General features: G+C 38.6%; 1 protein-coding gene across 1 annotated transcript in view; it reads right to left on the bottom strand.

The window, feature by feature from the left end:
• Positions 1-20,704, bottom strand: part of CAMK4 (calcium/calmodulin dependent protein kinase IV) — a 223,968-nt gene extending 203,264 nt beyond the window's left edge. Inside the window, exon 1 of the mRNA XM_036742347.1 lies at positions 20,341-20,704. Coding sequence (XP_036598242.1) covers positions 20,341-20,495 — 155 coding nt within the window. The 5' untranslated portion in view covers positions 20,496-20,704. The remainder of the gene's footprint in view (positions 1-20,340) is intronic.
• Positions 20,705-22,274: the final 1,570 nt, after the last annotated feature.

Here is a 22,274-nt window from a genome sequence, read left to right as displayed (position 1 = left end):
AAAGCTATCTCAAGCTGAGCAACAGGAGATTATACTCATAGCTTCTGCTTCCAGAAATAGTTCTGCATATATTTTGGAATAGAGATGTGTTTTGAGTCCTTCTGGTCCTGTCTCTGGCATTTTCAGCATAGAGGTTATGAGAAGCTATTTTATACAGATTACAAAATTGAAAATGACAGTTTACATGGATATAATTTCAGGCTATGTAAATTACATTAATTGTGTAAAAATCAATGGCACAAGCAGTTGACTTTAATACAGTTGGAGTGAGAATAGATATATTCTACATGAAACATTTTGCTACATTATTTCTCTATCAATAATGAAAGCTCTGAAAAATTACCTTATGTAAAATTTGAGGAGACCTCTGTACCAAAACAATTTGGTTTGGAATAATAACCAAGACTTGCACTTCCAGAATCCCAAATATAGTCAAAGCACCAATGTCTCAAATCCCTTAGTTATACATGTATGTTTTCCATTGATAGGTGGATCCTTTAACAAAGGTGAATCGGGCTTTCCTTATGACATGGAATATCTGAGATAGCAGGGGGAAAACTTCTAAAATTCAACACTCAATAAATTTCAGATAATAGAATCTTAGAAGAGAGCATAAAGATCATTAGAGAAGCCAAATGATGCAATAGAAAGAGTAATAGATTTGGAGTCAGAACACCTAGTTTTGAATTCTAAATATTTACTGCATACCTATGTGACCCTGGGCAATTCACCTAACCCATCCAGAAATGATTCTACCAAGAGCAACCAATTCCCATGCTGAAAATCTACACAGTCACTTTTGCCTTTCTAATATCTCATCACCATTGGAAAAAAATAAGCATCACATCCCCTCCCCCCAGCCATCTTTACTTTGCTCTTTTCTTTTTTTTTAACTATAGGAAGTTAATAGATATGATCCTTGCCCTCTGAGACCTTAAGGTCCAACAACAATATCAGACATTAGCATATGTGAAGGAAATTCAGTTACTACAACACTAAAAAAAAAGAGTCCATGAATTTAACACAGAAGTATTAGCTGCTAGTCACCTGAGCAGAATCCTCAGGTCATCTAAATATTTTAAAGGATGTAAGTCATAGGCAGAAATTTCAAAGAGCAAGTAAATATATCAGATCTCTGATGGGAATTCTGAAGAAGTCACATGATGGAGTGGAAAAAGCACCAGACTAAATTCAGGAAAACCTGGGTGAGACTTCTCCTTGTGTGACCAGGGCCACTCAAATTCTATAAGCCTCAGTTTAATCAGCTGCATAGTGAGGATAGTAATTCCTACTTCATAGAGTGGTTCTAAGGAAAACTTTGTTCTAAGTCTAAAATCACCAAGTAAATGTGAGTTATTATTTTCACTTACATTTTTGAAGGCTACTGAACTGATCACCATGAGCCATTCTAGAAAGTGCATCTAGAAACCTGTTGGAACCATATGACCACAGAAGAAATGCCAAGTTGTTGTTTTTTTCATAGCAGAACCTTCAAGTTGGCACTGAAAAAATTTCATGCCATATGACAAGGAAGTAATAAGCTGTGAGTTGCCAAGTAGTGACATTTTTCAAGCCAACAGGTAATGAAGTATTGTAATGGGCAAAGGTGTGAGTATGGGGAAGGTATGAGAGAAGAAATTGAACCCATAGATGAATCATATTGAGTATAGAAAATATTGAGGTGCCAGTGGGACAAAACACCATCTTATGAATAATAGAACCACGCAAATCTGATTCTATACATATACAAAGTAGGTCACCTATACAGAATGTTTTGAAGAACACTGAAGGTCCAAACATAGTTCCCCCATGTGCCATCCTTGGCACTATCCTTCTCTTCTCTTGGCCTGAAAATAAAGCCTAGGAGTCACTACTCTGGACTGAGCCCAAAAAGGACAGAATTGTGTTTGAAGGCTATTATTAAAAGTAGATTGGCTGCCAGCTTCTACTCAAATCCTCTCTTTTAGCCACATAGCAGAGATTCACTTGCATTCACCTTGGAAGGCACAGAGAACAGGGACCAAAAATATGAGATACAGAACAAGGACATATTAGTCTTTGGAAAGGAAAGGGAAGAACAGGGAAAGGTCAAGAAAATAGGAAACGCCAGGCCTTAGGGGATCTGATCCAAGTGAGGTACTATAGTGTAGTGCCCTGACAGCATAGGGGAAAGGATTAGGTTACTGGGCCAAGAATCATAGGATTTAGAGTAGGATTTTAGAAATTATGATAAGGATATTTGGGTCCAGAGAAGTGGCATGATTTGCCTAAGGGCACACTAAGTAGCAGAAAAGGGATTTGTATATCCCACTTCTGATTCCAAATCCATTTCCTTTTCAACTAGCAAATGATATATTTGTTAATTTCTTATCCTGGCACATAGTAATAGGCACATAGTAGGCACTTAATAAATGTTAATGACTAACACTACATCATGCTAAGGGTTTAAAGAGTTGGATATACAGTATCAGGTAAAGTTGGTACAATATTTGTATCTTATTAATTAAAATTTTGAAAAAGAAAAATAAAACATGAGAATTTTTAAAATAGTGGCATAAAGGAAAAGAACAAGGGTGGGCAACAATAAACCATATTAATAAGTACCTAATATATGCAGAAGACTCTGCTAGACACTGAGGAAGATACAAAGATTAACAAGACATGGTCCTTGCCTTTTTATAGTAATATATGATTATTAAAACATACACAAATAATAATACTCGAAAAGTACATAAGATACAAGTACTATGCGAAAGTCAAGGTGAAGAAGTTATTGTTTACTGAAAGTATGAGAGAATACATAGCATTTGATTTGCACCTTAAACAATGGGTAGGATTCAGCAATATAACAACGTATAAACTAGGGTTGACTCAAAGACATGCTTCATCATTTTTTATATCTCTCATATAACGGTACCTCCTTCATGAAATCTTACCTAATTTTTCCAGATAAAAATTACACCTCCCTCTTCAAATCTCCTATGCCACTCTGATCTCTCCTATGAACTTTGTCATATTCTAATTTCAATTGAAGTTATTATTTGTGTGTCATTCCTTTCCAGGAGGCACTCTTGACTCTTTTTCCCAGTCTTTCTTTACCATGTCCCAGAAACCTTTTCACCCTGGAAGCTCACTCTAGTCCTGGACTATACTGTCTGTCCCTTTGGCAGCTCCCTCTGAATGACTGGTTCCTCCCAGAACCTTCCATCTTAAGGAGGACAGCCAGTTTACCCATATCATTCCTGATTCTCCTCTGAGACTTTATCTACAATGTCCAGGAATGGGTGTCTTCCAACTTCTTTTTGTGTTTTCTTCACTTATTAGAATGAAAGGTTCTTGACGTAAGGACTGTGTGCCTGGCACACAGTAAGCCTTAATAAATGCTTACTGGTTTGACTACTTGTGTGTGCTGTTTAACTTTCCTCTCAACTTGATTATTCAAGGAAGAGATTGTTTTTAATTTCATCTGTGCTTCAGAAACGCTAGCAACCAGTGTCCAGTACTTATTGGCTGAGGCTGGGAGGCTCAGCAAATGTCCCATCCCTAAGGGAGGAAAGGATTCCAACAAGAGTTGATGACATAAGAAACTGGAGAAGAGGAGATGGGGAAAAGAAGAAAGTAAGTGCATTTTGCTTGTTGCTGCTGCTCCCATAACAGCAAGTGAGCCTGCAGGAAAGAGACTGCCAAATGGGAATGAACTGAACTATGGAACTGTTGTGGCACATCTATAAGCCAAGAACAAAACTGGTGACATCCAAATTTTCCCCCATTACCACTCCTACTCTCAGAGTGATGAACTCTATTCCCAATCTTCGTCCTTCAAGAGTCGCTTTCTGTTTTATTTTTGCTGCTGGATTTTAAAGAAACTGGTTCCTCCAAATTAATGTGTCAACTTACTGTATTGCTGGCTTGTGTGAGTGTCTTTTGGGGTTAAATACAACTGAGGGGGAGGAAAAAAAGGTAGAAATAGAAACTATAATCATATTACAAAAATCTTATGAAAGCATAAAGCCCAACTGAATGGACCAAAAGCAATTTAGGCACAAACTGGGCTTAAAACAATCAGTGCAGAAAGGGAATAAACATTTATATAGTACCTATTAGGTGGCAGGCACCCCCCACACACACACACACACACACTCCCCCTCCTGAGGGAGGAGTCAGTAGTTAGCCACTAAGGACCTAATTTGACAATATTAATGGGAATTGAGATAGAATGAGAATTAGGATAGTCATTCCAGAGAATGTGCTACACATGGATATTTGTTTAGTAATTTTTGTGCTACGACAGCATCTCAAGAATGCAGTAGCACTCTAACATCCACCAACAACACATAATTCAATTTTTTCCAACTCAACAAACAGTTATTAAACAGCTAGGTGGCATAGCAGACAGAATACTTGATTTGGAGTTATAAGGACATGCATTCAAATCCTCCCTCAGGCACTTATTAATTGTGTGACCCTAGGCAAGTAAAAAGCATTTTGCAAACCTTAAAGGGATATATAAATGTCAGCTCTTATGACCATTATTATTAACCAACTGTTATGTACAAGGTACTTAGGTAGGCACTCTCAATAGAAAGAGGCAGTATGGTGTGAGTGTGATGGACTTGCAAAAGGAGATTTGGGTTTTAATTCCACCTCAAATACTTAATAACTATGCGACCCTAGGATGGCCTTTCACTCCACAGAGTCTCAGTTTCCTCTTCTGTAAAATGGAGATGATAAAGCTTACACTATTGATGTCGATGGGTTATTGTGAGCAAAGTGCTTTGCAAACTTCCAAATACTATATAAATGTTTCCATTAGTATACAAAGGAAGATCTGACAAAGACCCTTCTTTCAAGGAGCTTACAACCTAAACTATTTATTAGGGTTCAATCTGTAGATTTATTAAAATGATAATTATTAACTTAAGTAAGATTCTGCCTAGGTATTGTCTTGGGTCCTCAAGTACCATCAATATCCCATTCAAGATTCCTGATTCTAGCTATTTTATAAACCTTGGGCTGTTCGCTTGGACATGACCTTTAAAAGGCAGAGAGAGGGAACCAGAGATGAGATAGGGAGATAGGAAAGAGGCTACACACAAAAATTTTGCAGCCATTTTTTTAACAATTGTAATATTTTTATTTTTTAGTTACATATAAAACAATTTTAACATTTTTTTAAATCTTGAGATCCAAATTCTCTCCCTCCCTTCCTCCCTTCCCCCTCACTGAGAAGGTAAGCAATTTGATATGTTATACATGCGCAATCATGCAAAACATATTTCCATATTAGTAATGCTGTAAAACACAAAAAAAGAAAGTAAAAAATAGCCTGCTTCGATCTTCACTCAGATTATCAATTCTTTCTCTGGAGGTAGATAGCATTTTTCATCATAAGTCCTTTGGAATTGTCTTGGATCTTTGTATTGTTGAGAATAGCTGTCATTCACAATTGACCATTGTACAATATTGCTGTGTGTGTGTATGTCCGATGTTCTCCTGGTTCTGCTTATTTCACTTTGAATGAGGTCATGTAACTCTCGCCAGTTTTTCTGAAAACAACTTGCTCATTCATTTCTTATAGTATAACAGGATTCCATCACAACTATATACCACGATTTGTTCAGCCATTCCCTAATTGATGGGCATCCCCTCAATTTCTAATTCTTTGCTACCACAAAAAGAACTTATGCAGCAATTCTCCTAGAAGGGAAGCCTGTGCATCTGTGAGGCATGCCCCCTCCCGCCAGAGAGCCAAATATGACAGTGGATAAAGGAAATTATATGGAGTAGAAAGCTCCTGAACAAGGCCAAATTTCTGACCAGGGTTTCCTACAGAGAAGTAGTTCCTGGACAACACTGAGTTTCTGCACCAAATGAAGGAATTCTAGCACCAAGCAAAAGCCAGAGGCATGGAACAATAAAGGACAAATCCACTATATAGAGGAATAAATCTGGACCTTACTCTTCACCAATACAGTGAGCAATACAGACCATTCAGATTCAGTGGAAATGGATTTTCTCTCTTTAGAGGTGCTCAGTTCTGAATCTCAGGGTGGTGTTAAAAGTCTGGAAAACAGGCTCAGTCCCTGGGGGAGGCAGAGCTGGATACAGAGGTTGTTTGTTTGATTGTCCAGCAACCCCTAGTTCTTCCTCCTTTCAGATTTCAATCTTTGTGTAGTATTATAAATATGGGGGACAAAAGCTCTTGTCAAGGCCAAGAACCAGTGATAGCCCCATGTCTTAACGTGACTTTGATGTGGCAATAGTGGGCCAGGCTAGAAGGGTTCACCCAATTAATGAAAGATCTTCAATGCCAGGACAAAAATCAAACCTGTGGTCATAATAAGGACCCAGGACAATGTCTGGGAAACCAAATCCTCTATTATCATTATCTGAAAATATGTTCAGTGAGACTGGACTCCCAATAGAAAATATAATATTCTGTGCTTTTTACATATAATATTTGTTGACAAGCAGTAATTACTTGAAAGTCAGGAGGTCTGATTTCAAACCAGCTGATTACTGCTAGTAATGGCATGACTCTGATTAGTTAATTTGGCAACGAATAATAAAAAAGACAGTTTCTATCCTCAAGGGGCTTACAATCTAATAGGGCCAAACAACAAATAAAAGAAGGTGGGAAAGTGGAGGGGGAAAACCAATCAGAAGGAGGCAGCCAAATGGCTCAGTGAATCGAGCACTGGGCCTGCAGTCAGGAAGACAAGAGTTCAAATCCAGCCTCACTCACTAGCTGTCTGACCCTGGGCAAGTCAGTTTACTTCTGACTTAGTCCGCCAGAGAAGGAAATAGCCAATCACTCCAGTATTTTTTTCAAGAAAACAACCAATCAGAAGGTAGAAGAAGCTAAAGGAAGTGGTGTCAGTCAAGGTCTGAGTTAGCAGCATGGTGATGAAATTAGAGGTGATGAGCTTAACCTGGAAGGGACATCTTGTTCCAGTAGAGTTGAATCCAGGCAGAGCAGCAGATGCAGAGTGGAGTGACATCAGAATTGTGTACCCAAGGTTTGTTCTAGTGTCAAAATTCTGATTTGATGTCATAGGAACATATTGGGACATGTACAGGCAGCTAAGTGGTGCAATGGATAGAGCACTGAGCCTAGAGTCAGGAAGACCTGAGTTCAAATGCAGCCTCAGACAATTATTGTGTAACAACCCTGAACACTGTCACTTAACCTGTCTGCTTCAGTTTCCTCAACAACGGGGATAATAGCAGCACCCACCTCCCACAGTTATTGTATGGAACAAATGAGATAATATTTGGAAAGCATTTACTACAGTGTCAGGCACATAGTAGGTACTTAATAAGTGCTTATTTCCTTTCCTATTTAAATAGGAGCCCACTTTAAAAGGAAATTTTTGGGCCTTCAGAATATATCTTAGTCACACACATAAAAACATAAAACATCTAACGTACATCTACCACACTGAAATCAATTTTGCCACTAAAAGAAACAAACATATCTTATTCAAGATTATCACTGAATGAGAGCTAAAATATAATGTTTTGGGATGCATGCAATAAAAGCAACTGAAAGAAAGGGTAGTAAATGGAGCTGGTCACTAGGACAAATAGGTGGAACACTGTAATAAAGTTAGTTAAAAAATGAATTATGAGATTTAGCAGTCAAAGCTAAAAATCTAGAAAGTAGCTAGATGCCCAAATTAAAAAAGAATGACGCAGGGGCTTCTAGGTGGATAGGGCACCAGCCCTGGAGTCAAGAGGACCTACGTTCAAATGTGGCCTCAGACACTTACCAGTTGTGTGACTCTGGGCAAGTCACTTAACCCCAATTGCCTTAGGAAAAAAAGATGCTGTCTGTATTAACAATGTAACTCTGCCTCACTTAAATCCAATATAAATATTTTTATACAAGTAGGTCCTTCTCTCTCTCTTTCTCTCTCTCTCTCTCTCTCTCTCTCTCTCTCTCTCTCTCTCTCTCTCTCTCTTTCTCTCTCTCTCTCTCTCTCCCCCTCCTTGAAATATAGAGCTAGCAGTGGTATTGCTTGATCAAAGAGTATAAACAGTTTTATAGTACTTTGGGCATAGTTCCAAATTGTTCTCCAGAATGGTTGGATCCATTCACAACTTCACCAACAGTGCATTAGTGTCCCAGTTTTCCCTCATCCCCTCCAACATTTATCATTTTCCTTTTTTTGTCATATTAGTCAAACAAAGATAAATTAAAAAAAAACATTCTCTACCCTCAAGGACCTTACTTTTTACTGGATGGATACTTTAGTACACAGATAAGAGTAAATAAGAGAGTATTAACAGCAGGAAATTCAGGAAAGACTCCCCAGGGAAGATGACACTAAATGGAGCCCTGAAGGAAGCCAATGGGATTCTCTTGTGTGAAGCTATGGTGTTTTGGGGAAGTTAATATCATTCTTAAAATGGAGTCATTTTAACTGCAAATGGAAACAATGCAAAATAAATCTGGAGAGGTTGTTTAGAACCATGCTGTGGACATCCTTAAATGCCATGCCGAGGAATTTACTTTTAAGGCTAGAATCAATAAGAAGCCATGGAAGATTTTTGAGTTGGAGGTCTAACAGGTTGCTGACTGACACTGATAAAGAACAGAAAAGAGTCTATTTAGAAGATAAGCATCAAGGGGGAAGGCTTAGTGTCATTGGACCAAAGACGACTAGAGTTGCATCATAACTTCTCTAAGACAGTGCCCAAGCTACTTCTTTCTCTAATTATTTAATCTTTGTCTTAGACAACACTGTGACAGGAAGTTAAGACTCAATCAAGTTTCTTGTGATTTAATATTATCCACACTACTACTTCTCTCCATTAGCATTCATGAGAAAGAGAACAGATTCATTAGATTCCATATATGTGTGTGTGTATTATATATATATATATATATAATATTAATAATGAACCACAACTATTTAGATCTAATTTACAAACTGGAATTTAAAATTTTCATTTTTGAGTTATAATCTCTTTAGTTGTTTCTACATAAATATAGAGACAAGAAAATTAGGTCACTTATACATAATTCCTGCAACAAAAAAACCCAAACCTGCTCCTAGCATCTATCAGTTCCAGGTGGATGTGATTTGGGCCTCAATTTTCTGAATAATTGACTAAATTCAGTTTTGTAAGTTTTGTAAATCCAATGTTGAAAGAAAATAAAATGCAATGTTATATTTTTAGGTATATTAGGAGGGAATAAAAAAGAATCACCAAAAATGGCAATGGAGTTAATTCATCTGCCTACCACCCACAACTTTATTCCTAATCTGGGTTCTGCAGATACCTAGCTTTGTGGGTAGTGTTTATGAGAATAAAGTGCTGTGAAGCTACCTTGTGGTTAGTGTGGAAAGTGTTTTTTCAAAGAAATTTCCTTAGAACAGTGTATGTGGCAGTATCAGGCAGCACCTGGATCTGTTTTCAGTTGAAGTTATTTTTTATTTAATAATACTTAAGCATGGGAAACGTGTGTTTCCACAAAACACTGATTCTATAACACACCTGACAACTTTTAAAAATTTCTTTGCATGAAGTGTGTTTCCAAATTACATTTACTTTGTAGTTAACATTACATAATGGTAGAGTCTGAGGGCACTTCACACATTCAATTTTAACATATATTTCACCCCCAATTCTGAACTGTTTCTGTGGTAAAATGATGGTGAAACTAAATAACCACAAAATATCTCCTGTCTCAAAGTCACAAGATAGTTGCCCAACATAAACGCATTCATTCTTTTTAACACCTGCAAGATAGAGAGGTAGTGGTTATCACAGGTCCTAATGCAGAGATGGAGAAGCAAAGGGTTAGTAATTTATTAAGGCTTGAGGCCCTACATTTGTAGAGGAGCTGGGAAGAGATCCCTAATTTTCTCATTTCCCAGGAGCTACTGGAATTTTGTCATCTTGAGAAGGTGCCTGCCCACTAGGACAAAAGGAAATAATCTTTCTTTCCACATACTCCTAATCCCCTTTGGTTCCAATCCCTTTTGCAGTGGACAAATAAATTCTCCCTCCTAATTCTCCAAGTAGCAATCCATCTTCAGTCAGCTTACAACAAGGAGAGAAGAAAGGTAGATATATAAGCACAGAGGCAAAAGTGTGAACTTTTTTTTAAATTATAATTTACATTTATTCCTCCTGAATAAATGGGTACCTCCCCTGAACAGAGTACAAGGAGAAAGTACAAATGACTCAGTTGGACACCAGTCCTTTAATAGACCCTCACCTTGAATCTCCCACCAGGCTCTTCGTTGGCCAGATACAGACCCATGACTGCCTACACCATGCCCTCCTCAAATGACTTGTTTAAGCATGCGTAAAAGCCTCTGACCTTTCGCCTGACCAACCTGAGGCCTGGTTTCTGCTAAAGCTGGGGTGGGGGAGGGGGAAAGGTACAAAAGTGTGAACTTTTAGTTCCTGGCTAGAGGCTCTAAGCAAAAGAACTTCCAGAGGGAAACTCATGTTTGTGATATCAGGCAGAAGCAGAGCACAAAAAGTAGATAAGGCAGGTACGTCATAACAAATTATCAAACCATACCATGAGTCGTTTTTATTTCAAGAGCTCTGCAGGTGGTTGGGGTGCAAATGGGTAAACGTAGTCATACTTAAATTACCTTCACAAAGCATACCAAGTAAAAGTTCTGTTATTCCAAGACACTCACCAAAGTTTCCAGGGGAAGAAGGTTACTTCATCAGTTGAAAAAGCATAAAAATACATAAGAAGAAATAGGTCACTGGAAAAATGACTATCTGTCCTCTAGAATAATACAAGCCTGAACAGAAGCAAATTCAACCTCTATTCTTAGACAGAATGGAATGTATTAAAGGCAATGATTGCTGTAAACTATTTACAAATTTGCATGGCTTTTATCATATATTCAAATTATATTTTGACAAGACTCCTTCTACCTATGTAATTGCTCCTTCTCAGTCTCCTTCAAGGATTTTTATCTAAGTCATGCCCATTATTCATGGGTATCCTTCAAAGCTCTGTATTGGCACTCTCTCTTCTTCTATGGTACCTACATTGATCTCATCATCTCTCATGGGATCAATTATCATCTCTAGATAAATGACCCCAGATCTGTAAATCCAGATCCTTCCTGAAACCCATTCTGCACCACCAACTGTCTTTTGCACACCTGATAACGCATATCCTGTTGTCACATCAAATGCAACATGTCCAAAACATATAATAGCCACAGCTTATAGCCTTTAGGTTTGCAAAGTATTTTACAAATTTCATCTCACGAGGCAGCTAGGTGGCACAGTGATTAGAGCACCGGCCCTGGAGTCAGGAGGATCTGAGTTCAAATCCGGCCTCAGACACAACCCCAATTGCCCTGCCTTCCCCCCTCCAAAACACAAAAAACAACAAACTCTACCCTGGCAAATGGTACAAGGCACTGGTCTACACCTAGTTTCTGCCAGACTGCTCATCTTCACCAAACAGTGAATTCCGATCCCAAAAGCTCAAATCCTCACATTCATCAAATACAAGGTAACCATAATCCTTCACCACTGTGCATTGTTTATCCACTCTATTCCACTGATCCACCATTCCATCTCCTGGCCAACACCAAATAGCCTTGACAATCACCAACCCAAAATAGAGTGCAAGATCTGGCACTGATAGCCTCCTTCCCCCACCTTTCCCCATACCAGTTCTCCCAACACTCCCAACCCCCTGCTCTTCCAAATGAACTCTGCCACTACCTTTTCCAGCTCAGAAAAATTACCTCTTGGCAATTCAATTGGGATGGATGGAAAGCATACCACATTGCCTGCAGTTACCTCAAATGAACCATCTCCTACAATCTCCTCCTAAAAAGATTCCTCTAGTGATAGAAATGCTGATGATTCATGTGGATCCACTTCATATTTGCTACCCTGCTAAAATTACTAATTGTTTCAACTAGCTTTCTAGTTGAATCTCCAGGATTTTCCAAATATACCACCACATAGTTTGTAAAAAGAGATAGTTTCACTACTCCATGGCCCATTCTGATTCCCTCAATCTCCGTTTCCTCTCTCATTGCTTTTGCCAGCATCTCCAGAACAACACTGAACAATATCGGTAATCATGGGCATCCCTGTCTCACTCCCAATCCCACTGGGAAGACCTCTAGCCCATCTCCACCACAGACAATGCTCACTGATGTCTCTAGGCAAATGCTTCCCATCATTTCAAGTAAAAATCCATCTACATCCATTCCTTCAAGCGTTTTCAATAAGAAGGTGTTGCATTCTGTCAAATGTCTTCTCTACATCCGTTGACATAATTATGTGATACTTGTTTACTCATCACTAATATAATCAGATATATCACTTTGGATGAGCCCTGCACTCCTGGTACAAATCTCACCTGGTCATAATATACAATCCTTGTGATATGGTGCTGTAGTCTCCCAGCTAGTATCCTACCTAGAATCCTTGCATTAACATTAATCAGTGAATCTGTTCCACAATTTTCCCTTTCTGATTTTGCTCCTCCTGGCCTAGGCATCAGCACCACACTTGCCTCACACAAAAAAAAGTCTGGTAGGACTCCTTCTCTACCCACCATTCCAAATAATCTATTTAATATCTGAATTAGCTGATCCTTAAAATTTTGGTGGAATTCACCTGCCAATTTATCTGGTCCTGATTCTTTTTTACTAGGAAGCTCATCTATGGCCTGACTAATCTCCCCCTCTAAAATTGGTTTAATTAGAAATTCCACTTTTCTTCTGTTAATCTGGGCAGTCCATATTTCTGCAAGCATTCTTCCATATCACTCAAACTGTCAAATTTATTGGCATACAATTGGGAAAAACAACTCCCAATAATTACTCCAATTTCATCTTCATCAGTAGTACATTCACCCCCCTCATTTCCAATACCAGTGATCTGGTTCTCCTTTCTCCCGCCTCTACTCATGTTTATCAACGATTTATCTACTCCACTAGTTATTTCACAAAACCAACTCCTAGCTTCATTCACCAATTCAATGGTTTTCTTACATTCAATTTTATTAATTCCCATCTTAAACTTTGAGGACCTGCAACCTGGTTTTCAACTGGGGATTCCTAATCTGTTCCCATTCCAGTCTTTCCAACTGCACAATCAATTTATTGATCTGCTCCCTATCTACCCTAGTGGTACAAGCACTTAGACACAAATTCTCCCTAATCATTGCACCCCTCAAGCTCTGATATGCTGTCCTATCACCATCATTCTAATAAAATCATTTATTGTTTCCATGTCTTGTTCTTTAACCCATTCATTCTTTAAAAACAGGTTATTTAGTCTCCAATTAATTTTTAATCTGCATTTACATGGTCCTTTATTAAATGTAAATCTTATTGCATTATGATCTGGGAAAGGATGCATTTAATATATCTGTGTTTCTGCATTTAACTATAAAGTTTTTAGGGCCTACCATATGGTGAGTTTTTGCAAAGATGACATGTACCACTGCGATAAAGGTGTATTCCTTTCTATCCCCATTCATTTCTCACCAAATGTTTATTATATCTAGCTTATCTAAGATTATATTAATCTCCTTGACTTTTTTCCTATTTATTTTTTGGTTAGATTTATCTAGTTCTGAGAGGGGAAGGTTGAAATCCCCCACTATTATAGTTTTGCTATCTATTTTGCTATCGAACTTTTTTACCTTTTCTTTTAAATATTTGAATGCTATGGCATTTGGTGCATATAGGTTTAGTACCGATATTACTTCATTATCTATGATACCTTTTAACATAACATAGCTTCTCTGCTTATCATTTTTAATTAAATCTATTTTAGCTTTAACTTTGTCTGAGTTTTTGATTGCTACCCTTGTTTTTTTATACAATCTGAAGCATAATAAATTCTATTCCAGAATTTATTTTACTCTATGGGTGTCTCTTATTTTTAAATGCATTTCTTGTGAACAACATATTGCCAGATTCTAGGGTTGTGGGTTTTTTTTTTAAATCTATTCTACTATCTGTTTTCATCTTATGGGTGAGTTCATACCATTAACATTCAAAGTTCTAATTACTAGTTGTGTACTTCCCTCCATTCTATTTTCCTCACTGTTTATCCTTCTTTTTCTCTCTCTTTTTACCCTATCCCTCCTCAGAATTCTAATTTACTACTGACTACTGCCCCTCTAATCCACATATCCTTCTAAAAGTCCCTCTTTTGTCCTATCTCCTTGCCCTCCTATTTCTCTGTAAGTTAAAAAGACTTTTATGCCATACTAAGTGTATATGTTATTCTCTCTTTAACCTAGTTCTGATGAGAATAATGTTACAGCACTACCTGCCCTCCATCCTATCCACCTCCCCCCACCCAGCATAACAGTTCTTCCATTAATGCCTCTTTTATATTAGATAATTTGCTCCATTTTATCTCTCCCTACCCAATTTTATTTTTTAGGATCATCCCATCATAATCAACCCAAAGCCTTCTATCTATCCTCTTTTGAACTATCCTCTTTTGAATGATAACATTCTTAAGAGTTACAAATACCATTTTCCCATATAAGTAAACAGTTTAACCTTATTACATCTGCTATAGTCTTTCACATTTACCTGTTTATGTTTCTCCTGATTCTTATAAGTCAGATTTTCTGTTCAGTTCTGGTCTTTTCCTCAAGGATACCTGGAAGTCCTTTACTTCACTAAAAAATCCATTTTTTTCCCTTGCAGGATTACACTCAGTTTTGCTGGGTGGGTTATTCTTGACTGCAAACCCACATGCTTTGCTCTTCAGAATATTATATTCCACATATAATGTAGAAGCTGCTAAATCTTATGTCATCTTGCTATCTACAATATTTAAATTGTTTCTTTCTATTTGCTTGTAATACTTTCTCCTTTACCTGGGAGCTTTTAAACTTACCTATAATGCTGTCATGAGTTTTCATTTTAGGATCTCTTTCAGGTGGTGATAAGTAGATTTTTTCCACTTCTATTTTACCCTCTAGTTCTTGAACTTCAAAGCAATTTTCCTTAATAATTTCTTTCTGTGTATTGACTAGACTCTTTTTAAAATTATAACTTTCAAGTAGTCCAACCACTCTTATATTATCTCTCCTTGATCTGTTTTTCAAGTAGTTGTTTTTCTAATGAGATATTTCAAATTCTCTTCTATTTTTTTCATTCTTTTTATTTTATTTTATTATTTTTTGGTGTCTTAAGAAGTTATTAGCTTCCCCTTGCCCAATTCTAATTTTTAAGGAATTATTTTCTTCCATAAGTTTGTGGATCTCTTTTTTCCAATTGGTTGACCTTCTTTTTATAATTTTCTTACTTTTCTTGCATTACTCATTTCTTTTTCCAATTTTTCTTCAACTTGTCTTTATTTGATTCTTAAAGTTTTTTAAGATCTCCCAAGAACTATTTTTGGTTGTGACCATTTTACATTTTCTTTGAAGCTTTATAAAAAGCTGTTTTGTCTTTTTCTGAGTTTGAACGCTGATCTTCTCTATCACCACAGTACCTATCTATGATCAGGTTCTTTCTCTGCTTTTTTAACTCATTTTTAAATGGCCTATTTCTTGGCTGTTCACTTTATGTTAGAGTAGGCTCTGCTCCCAGGATGCATGGGATAATGTTTCAGGCTTCAGGTTTTTCATGCTATTGTTTTATGAGCTCTATCTGGTGGCCTTTGACCCCTTGGTTCTTCCAATGCTCTATAATCCAAGGCTAGGCATGGTCACTATTCCTCTAGTTCACACCTTGATCTATAAGTGACCTCAGGTACTCCTCTCTGCCCTTGAGCCTTGACTAGGGCCCCCAGCACCACTGTCACCAAAAACACTTTTGCTCACTTCAGTCCCTCAAACGAATTTACAAGTGTCAGCTCACCCCTCTGCCCTGGAACTGAAATCTGGGACAATGCTTTCCTCCAAGTGACCACATGCACCAACATTTCCTCACTCCTCCTCAATGCAGTCATATCCTGGGACCCCATCTGGTCAGAGTCTGGGACCCCATCCAGCACTAGTGGAGGGCCCCACAATCTTCCCCTTATCAGCTGCCCAACCCCCATACTGGTTGTGGGAAAGCACCCCAGATGCAACCGCCCCCAGGGCTTTCTGAATGACAACTTCTGGTATCTACCTGGTATCTGAACTTCAATCAGGCCAGAACCTCCCCTGGAGGTCAGGTCTTTCCTAATGTCTTCCCAAGTTGTCAAGCTGGACAGTGCTTCATCTTAACTTTTAATTATTTCTGCAGCTCTAAATTTTACTTTAAGGCATTATCTTAAGGTATTTGTGGGGGAATTTGGGAAAATTAGATAGTTTCCTGCCATATTCCACCATCTTCCCACAATTTCCTCCACACTAAGTCTTAATAAATGCTTGCTGACTAACTAGGTAAACTAACACTTCTTTAAAAGAGAAAAGACACTTCATTATTACTTTGTGTAAATACGACTTCATGCAAATTACAGAACTATGACTTCTCTTCTTTTGCTGCCACACCCTAGGTCATAGAGTATACAGCAAGGAAGTGGGGAGTTCTAGATTGTTGTTGTAAATGCAGCCTCCAAAAATCAGCTTCCCCTAATTTCCTGTACCTTTCTTTATAGTGAGTTCTCTTAAGAAGAATAATATAAGAGTTGTTGGACTACTTGAAAGTTATAATTTTAGAGTCTAAGCAATACACTGAAAGAAATTATTAAGGAAAATTGCTCTGAAGTTCTAGAACTAGAGGGTAAAATATCTCATTAGAAAAATAGCTGCTTGCAAAAGAGATCAAGGAGAGATAATATAGGAGTTGTTGGACTACTTGAAAGTTATAATTTTAAAAACAGTCTAGGCAATATACTGAAAGAAATTATTAAGGAAAATTGCTCTGAAGTTCTAGAACTAGAGGGTAAAATAGAAATGGAAAAAATTTACTGATCACCACCTGAAAGAGATCCCAAAATGAAACCTTGAGAGAGCATTATAGCTAAGTTTAAAAGTTCCCAGGTAAAGGAGAAAGTGTTACAAGCAAATAGAAAGAATAACCTACCCAACAAAACTGAGTGTAATCCTGCAAGGGGAAAAAATGGATTTTTAGTGAACTAAAGGACTTCCAGGTATTCTTGGGGAAAAAACCAGAACTGAACAGAAAATCTGACTTATAAGAATCAGGAGAAACATAAACAGGTAAATATGAAAGACTAATTATAGCGGATGTAATAAGGTTAAACTGTTTACTTCTTATATGGGAAAATGGTATTTGTAACTCTTAAGAATGTTATCATTCAAAAGAGTATACTTCAAAAAGAGTATAGATAGAAGGCTTTGGGTTGATTATGATGGGATGATCCTAAAAAATAAAATTGGGTAGGGAGAAACAAAGTTCTTATGCATTCAATAAGTACTACTTTATAATAAAGATTATAACTTATGGAGAGCTATAAATTATCTCTAATTAATTCTGTCAACATTTCTCTTTGTCATCCAAAAGGACAGTATCGTAGTGGCCCACGGACAATCAATTGGTTCAGTTTTGTGTTATTAATTTTGTTTGTTGAAGTCATATAGTTATGACCAAAAAGTCAAGGGCTTGAAACTGGTTGATTCAGCCTTAATTTTCTAATTTTTCCAATCATTGTATAATTAAAAGGAAATTTGTCCCATAAACAATTATAGCATCATTACAATCTTTTGCTCTTAAAAACTATATTAATTGCTTTAAAGACATATGTGGACAGAAGGCATTTTTAAATGCCACAAAATTAAAGTTTTCCATTTATTTATTAGTAAAAGACTTTGATCAGGAAATTAGTTTTTAAATTATGAGGAGACATAAAATGTGTAACTTATTAATGCTGCAATCTACAGATAATTAACATTTTAGATTATTGCTAATGAGCACAGCCAAAGAGTTTATAATTTTAAACCTTTAGATCTTAATATACTTCAATCCTGGGTGAAGTATCTATGGTATTATTAACATATGTTTAAGAGAACTAAGTACAGTATGTTCAACAAGCTATTTAGACAGAATGGGATAGTGATTGGACTGTTACAGGAAATTCCTTGCTAGTCCTTAGTAGTGCAGCTTGGCATCTTCTCTGCAGCTTAAGGTCTTAAAGAGTTTTCTCGACCATTGAGAGGTTAAAGCGAATTGCACAGGTTGAAACAGTCAATATATGTCAGAAGCAGAGCTTGAACCCAGGTCTTTCTGGCTCTGAGGACATGCTCTCTCAGGCTACAGCTAATGTACCAGAAAGTTATTCTATAAATATTCAATCAACACAGTCTCTTTTTTTTTACTTATAAATTTCAGTATAACCCTCAAAATTCTTATATTTTCCCTATTAGACTTAGATACTCTTAGATGTGCTCACACATGTCAATTCAAAGCATATTAATGACAGATTTACGATAAACAATATTTAGAAAGGCATGTAAGTTTACTGCCAGGAATGGCCCCTCCTAACCTGATTATAAGAATTTCTTTAATGATCTAACAATTTCTAAGATGCCAATCAAAAAAAATTTAAGTAGACTGTTTAATTAAAAGTTTAATCCTCTGCACAGAAACACAACCTATCATTTTATTTACAAAATTAGGTTGTTCTATTTACCGTTACTGGAATGTACATTTTACATACATTTTTCAATTTTTTTGAAGGAGGAAGAGTACTGGCATTTCATCAGTAGAGGAACAGTCCCTACCTGTAATTTCTTCAGAGGAGAAACTCCCAGTGTGGAAGTCTATAATCATCTATAAGTATTAAACAGTTGCCTAGATCATGAAGAAGTTCAGTGACATGCCCATGGTTACACAACAATTGTGTCATAGGTAAGAATCCTACACTACCCCACTGCAAATTCTCTATCTACTTCACCTTTCTACCTTTCATATTATTGATAATTTTTTTAGTTCATTCAATGACCTGGATGTTTCATTTGTATAATATTGTACATTTGGAAACATTCGATAACTGACAATTATCCCTTTGAATTCAAATGTTTTGCATCTTAGAGTCATCTAATACAGCTCCTCAACCCAATTAGATTTGAGGGGAAAGAGAAAGGAGGAAGAATGAAAGAGAAGCAATGAGGAAAAAGGTTCTCTGAATCCTTGCACACAGTGTTCAAATTACAAAATCTAATTTAGAACTTTTAACAACAGAAAAAAAAAAGAAATCTCTATTAGCTAAACTCCTTACCCTCCTCCACCCTCACCCCCAGTGGAATTTCCTGGCATCATCGAGCATGAAAACTGAAAGGAACCAACAACTTTTTATCTTTAGGTGCTCCCACAATAAAGGATCTGAATCTTAAATGAGTAATTAGAATTTCCCCCATGTCTGAATAGAAAAACAAAAAGAGAACCCAAAATGTAAAAATACAATAGCATATGGCACCAGTCCCATAGCAAAAGTCTTAGGCCACTGTAAACATCAGATCAGAAGGGATAATTCTGCAGCCCAGGAGAAACTGCTACATAATTTAAACAAGGAACTACAATACATGAAAGAAGAATAGCTAGGACCCTTCTCACTAATGATCACTCATCTAAACCCTTTATGCTGCATTTTTTTTCTTTAAAGCATCACTAGATTACTATTCTGCCACAAACTCTTGTAAGTGATTCATTCTGCTCCCTGCTTCTGAACAACCACTGCAAGGAAGCTGGTATTTAAGTTTAATTTCCAATGTCACTTAATTTAGAGAGCAAGATGGGGCAGGGGGAGGGGAATCAAATTTTAACGTTTTTGTCATGTTTCTGCTCCTCCCATCCCCAAGACAAAAGGACGCTCAAATAGGTTGTAGTCCTGGATTAAGTGAATTAGGATGGATGACAGAGTGGGGTTCAAAAGTGGAGGAGAAAGCTGCCTAAAAAGAGGCTGGGGCTGGAGATGGCTGGGGAGAACAGGGATGGCGTAGGGATCGAATACTGCTCCATACTATTACAGCAAACCTAAATTTCCTCTGCAAGGAGAACACCTTGACCAAGAAGTGTCCACTCGAAATTTAGTTAATTGTACTGAGGGAGCAATTGAAATGAGATAATAATGACGATGATGATGATAATGGAGCAAGGAAAGGGAGAAAGTCAGTGTCCCTGAAAACCAGAGGGTGGGGAGGCTCCCTTCCGCTTGTGGCCCCCTGAAGCACGCACGCACACTCCCTTCTTCCCATTTGTTTACCTGCACACAGCCGGGAGCGGCTTGTCTGGTTTTGCTAAGCTACGGCAGCCAGAGAAGCTAACAGAGACTGAGGGACAGAATCCCCGATTTTCTGCAGCCGGCCCGCTCTCCTGCCTCTGCACCCCGCCTCACCTCCATCCCACCGCCCCCCCCCCCACACACACACACACTCCATCTCCTCCTCTTCCTCCGTCTTACCGTCCCAGCTCCGTCTCCACCTCGAAGAAATCATCCAAAGAATCTTTATTGGAGCCCTCGATCCAATAGTCGGGAGTGGCCGAGGCGTTCCCAGACAAGGTAGACGAGGAAGAACTGGAGGAGGAAGTAGAGGTGGGTACGGTGACTTTCAGCATCTTCCTAGCAGAAGTCCGCTTACTGCGGCTCACCAGGTCTCCTCGGGCTCCCTCGCCGACTGCAAGTGCAAGAACAAGAAGCGAGTCCGTGTCCTTACACACACCCACACCCACCACGGCCACCTCTTCCTTCTCCTGTTCTCCCACACACTCCTCTCTTACAGCAGCTCCTCTCTGGTGTGCAAGGGTGCAGAGGGAGAGAAGGGAGGGGGAGTGAAGAGGAGGAGGAAGGCGAGGAGGAGGAGAGTGAGGTGGGGGGGAGGGGGGGAGGAGGAGGAGGGGGAAGAGAAGGAGGAGGAGGAGGAGGAGGAGGAGGAGGAGGAGGAGGAGGAGGAGGAGGAGGAACGAAAATTCAGTTATCGAGACTGAAGCGGTGGAGGAGGAGGAGGAGGGGTGGGAGGGAGTGAAACAAAAAGCGCGGAGAGACAAGAGAGCAGAGAGACCAAGAAAAGGGAGAGAAAGAAGAGGAGGTGTTATCTCTTCTCTTTCCCCTGTTTTTTCCTTCCTTCCTCCTTCCCTCCTTCCTTTCTTCTTCCTCTCCCCTCCCTCCCTCCGTTTCTCCACAGAAGGCAGTGGTGGCAGTGACTTGCATGACCCCCAGGTCCAGACACTTGGAAAGGGGAGACTCTCCTGCAGCAACTGAAAAAGAAAAAGCCACTGAACAGGGGGGAGGGCACCGCAATTCCTGAGGAAGCTAGAATGGCGTTGGAGACACACGAGGGAGAGTGGAACCCTCTGGTGCTGATGCTATGGCCCAGGGGCTCACTCCTCTCCCCTCCAGCCTCTTCTCCCAGGGTTCCTGCAGTGGGTCGCTCCCACGAGTCACCCGCCAAACATCGTTCTATGTCTCCTGTTTCAGCTGACTAAGCATTTGCCTGGGAGGTTCGGAAGGGTAGTGGAGACTCCCCACCCCAAACCAAAGGCAGTGCTCCTCTTCCGCTCACCCAAGTCTGAAGGAGTACCTTAGATCAAGGTGACCTGACTCACCTATAGTTAGATATTCTAATAGGTACTGTTGATGCAGCTGCTGTTACTTTCTTCTCTGCCTGAATTCTTCTAGGGCCTCTCCTTAAACTGTGTGTTTCCCATCACCAGGAGGTCTGCTGAAGTGGCTAAGAATCACAGGGCTAGATGGAACCTTGAGAAGTCATCTCCTCAACTCCCAGGCTTCAAGCAGATCTATTCATAACCTGCCACAGATAAAGAAGAATCTACAATTTAAAGTTCGTCAGAGAAAATATTCCACTGAGACCTATTCCAAAGTCTATTCCAAAAATTACTTCACAATCAGGAAATTCCTCCATATACTTGTTGAACCTAAATCTCTCATACTTCAGCTTAAAGCCCTTCCTTATTTTGGGTATACTGATAATAGCTAGTTAATACATGAGGACAATTATTAAATGACTCCCTGCCCAGCCTTCTCTTCTCCTGGATAAATAATTCCAATCTCTTTTTCCCCCCTCAGAGGTTTTATTCTCTTTCTATGACTTTCCTTTGAACCCTCTCTAATCTTCATATTGTCAAATTCTCTACTCCCCTCTGAAAATACCAGTGAAACAAACCTAGCTTGTTCCTTCAGTCCTTGGCTTATACTTTCTCTGAGAGGTTTGCTGCCCCACTGGTAAGAATAGTTTTATTTTTTGGTCATTTGAAAAATTTATTCTAATTATGGAGTAGCAGTGGGAGTAAGGGATAACTAACCGGAATATCATTCTTGTATTTATTTTTAAATCTGGGGTGATTTGATGGGGATTAATGTGCAATGGATAGTGGACT

The sequence above is a fragment of the Trichosurus vulpecula genome, chromosome 1 (assembly GCF_011100635.1).
Source record: "Trichosurus vulpecula isolate mTriVul1 chromosome 1, mTriVul1.pri, whole genome shotgun sequence".
Classification (NCBI taxonomy): domain Eukaryota; kingdom Metazoa; phylum Chordata; class Mammalia; order Diprotodontia; family Phalangeridae; genus Trichosurus; species Trichosurus vulpecula.
The sequence above is the reverse complement of the archived record's forward strand: the minus strand, read 5'-3'. Positions and strand labels throughout refer to the sequence as shown.